Genomic DNA, 1,555 nt, shown 5'->3' on the forward strand with positions numbered 1-1,555 from the left:
TAGAAAAACAACACGATACTATAAAATTGACTGAATCGAGTGTTAAAGATCATCACTAGCCCAATAAGAAGAAATATTATCTAGAAGAGTTTAGCTTGTTCTGGAATGTTCTAGAAGATTCTAGAACATTATGGAAGACTATGAAAGACTCTGGAATATACCGGAAGAGTCTAGAATACTCTAAAACGACATGGAGACCTTGGAAGGTTATGGATCATTTTAGAAGACACTGGAGCAACCTAGACCTCTCCAGAACATGATAGAACGTTCTAGAAACATATGGAAACATGTAGAGTATGTTAGATAGTTCTAGAGTTATCTAGTATGTAGTAAGTGTATGCTAGTATCTAGAACTTTCCTAAGAGGCCTATAAATAGGTATGGAGCTCATTTGCTCCAAACCAACCAAGAAAGCCTCAAAGAAAGCAAAGTGTATAGTAGTCTCACAAAGTGTAAGTTCTCCTTAAGTGTCTTAATAAAAGTCTTGTTGTTTCCCATATAAAGAGCCGTGTTCAACAATCTGGTATCAGAGCAAGGTTTCTTGATAGTGAGAACGAGTGATTCTCATTGTATCGTGAGTAGTTTGTGACTCTGCAAGTTTAGTATCGAAACTAGCTTGTTTGGTATTACCGAGGTACTACCAACACGATGGGTGATCTCCAAGTCGTCGGAGGAATCAAGAAACTCAACAACAACAACTACAAAACGTGGGAAACATGTATGAAGTCCTACTTACAAGGACAAGATCTATGGGAGGTCGTTGGCGGACGCGAAACTATGCCACCCGAGGAAGACGTTAATGGTGCTTTGCGCAAATGGAAAATCAAAGCAGGAAAAACAATGTTTGCCTTGAAGACCATAATCGAAGAAGAGATGTTGGAGCATATTCGGGATGAGAACAGCCCGAAAGAAGCTTGGGACACGTTTGTGATGCTTTTCTCAAAGAAGAATGATACAAGACTACAACTTTTGGAGAACGAGCTATTATCAATCTCACAACGTAACATGACGATTGCTCAATATTTCCACAAGGTTAAGTCGATATGTCGGGAGATTACTGAACTAGATCCGCAATTCGTCATTGTAGAAGCTCGAATGAAGAGGATCATTATCCATGGACTGAGGCCGGAATATAGAAGCTTTGTTATTGCTGTACAAGGATGGCCCGTTCAGCCATCACTTGTAGAGTTTGAGAATTTGTTGGCCAGCCAAGAAGCTATGGCTAAGCAAATGGGAGGCATCACGCTGAAGAGTGAAGAAGAAGCACTCTACACAAGTAAAAGTCGGAGGAATTTCAAGCCACCTTCTAAAGAATGATACAAAAATGCTGACAAAGGGAAGAGTCAACCAGGAACCTCACAACCATGGAGATCTCAAAAGACCGACAATAAGAGTTCTCGGGGGAGGAGGTTCGAAGGCAACTGCAACAACTGTGAAAAGTGGGGCCACATGTCCAAGGATTGTTGGTCAAAGAAAAAGTCTGTGGAAAGTAATGTCGTAACTTCCAAAAATGAAATAGAGGATGAATGGGATGCTGAGGCATTATGTGCCATAGA

At 40.6% G+C, this 1,555-nt stretch overlaps 1 protein-coding gene across 1 annotated transcript; it reads left to right on the forward strand.

The window, feature by feature from the left end:
* Positions 1 to 647: 647 nt before the first annotated feature.
* Positions 648 to 1,316, forward strand: LOC128132385 (uncharacterized). The gene has a single exon (XM_052768926.1). The coding sequence runs from the start codon at positions 648 to 650 to the stop codon at positions 1,314 to 1,316; it is 669 nt and encodes a 222-aa protein (XP_052624886.1).
* Positions 1,317 to 1,555: the final 239 nt, after the last annotated feature.

Source organism: Lactuca sativa, chromosome 2 (assembly GCF_002870075.4).
Source record: "Lactuca sativa cultivar Salinas chromosome 2, Lsat_Salinas_v11, whole genome shotgun sequence".
Lineage (NCBI taxonomy): Eukaryota > Viridiplantae > Streptophyta > Magnoliopsida > Asterales > Asteraceae > Lactuca > Lactuca sativa.

Excerpts from the sequence above, each read along its gene's own strand:
- LOC128132385 (XM_052768926.1), top strand. The coding sequence starts at position 648 with ATGGGTGATCTCCAAGTCGTCGGAGGAATCAAGAAACTCAACAACAAC.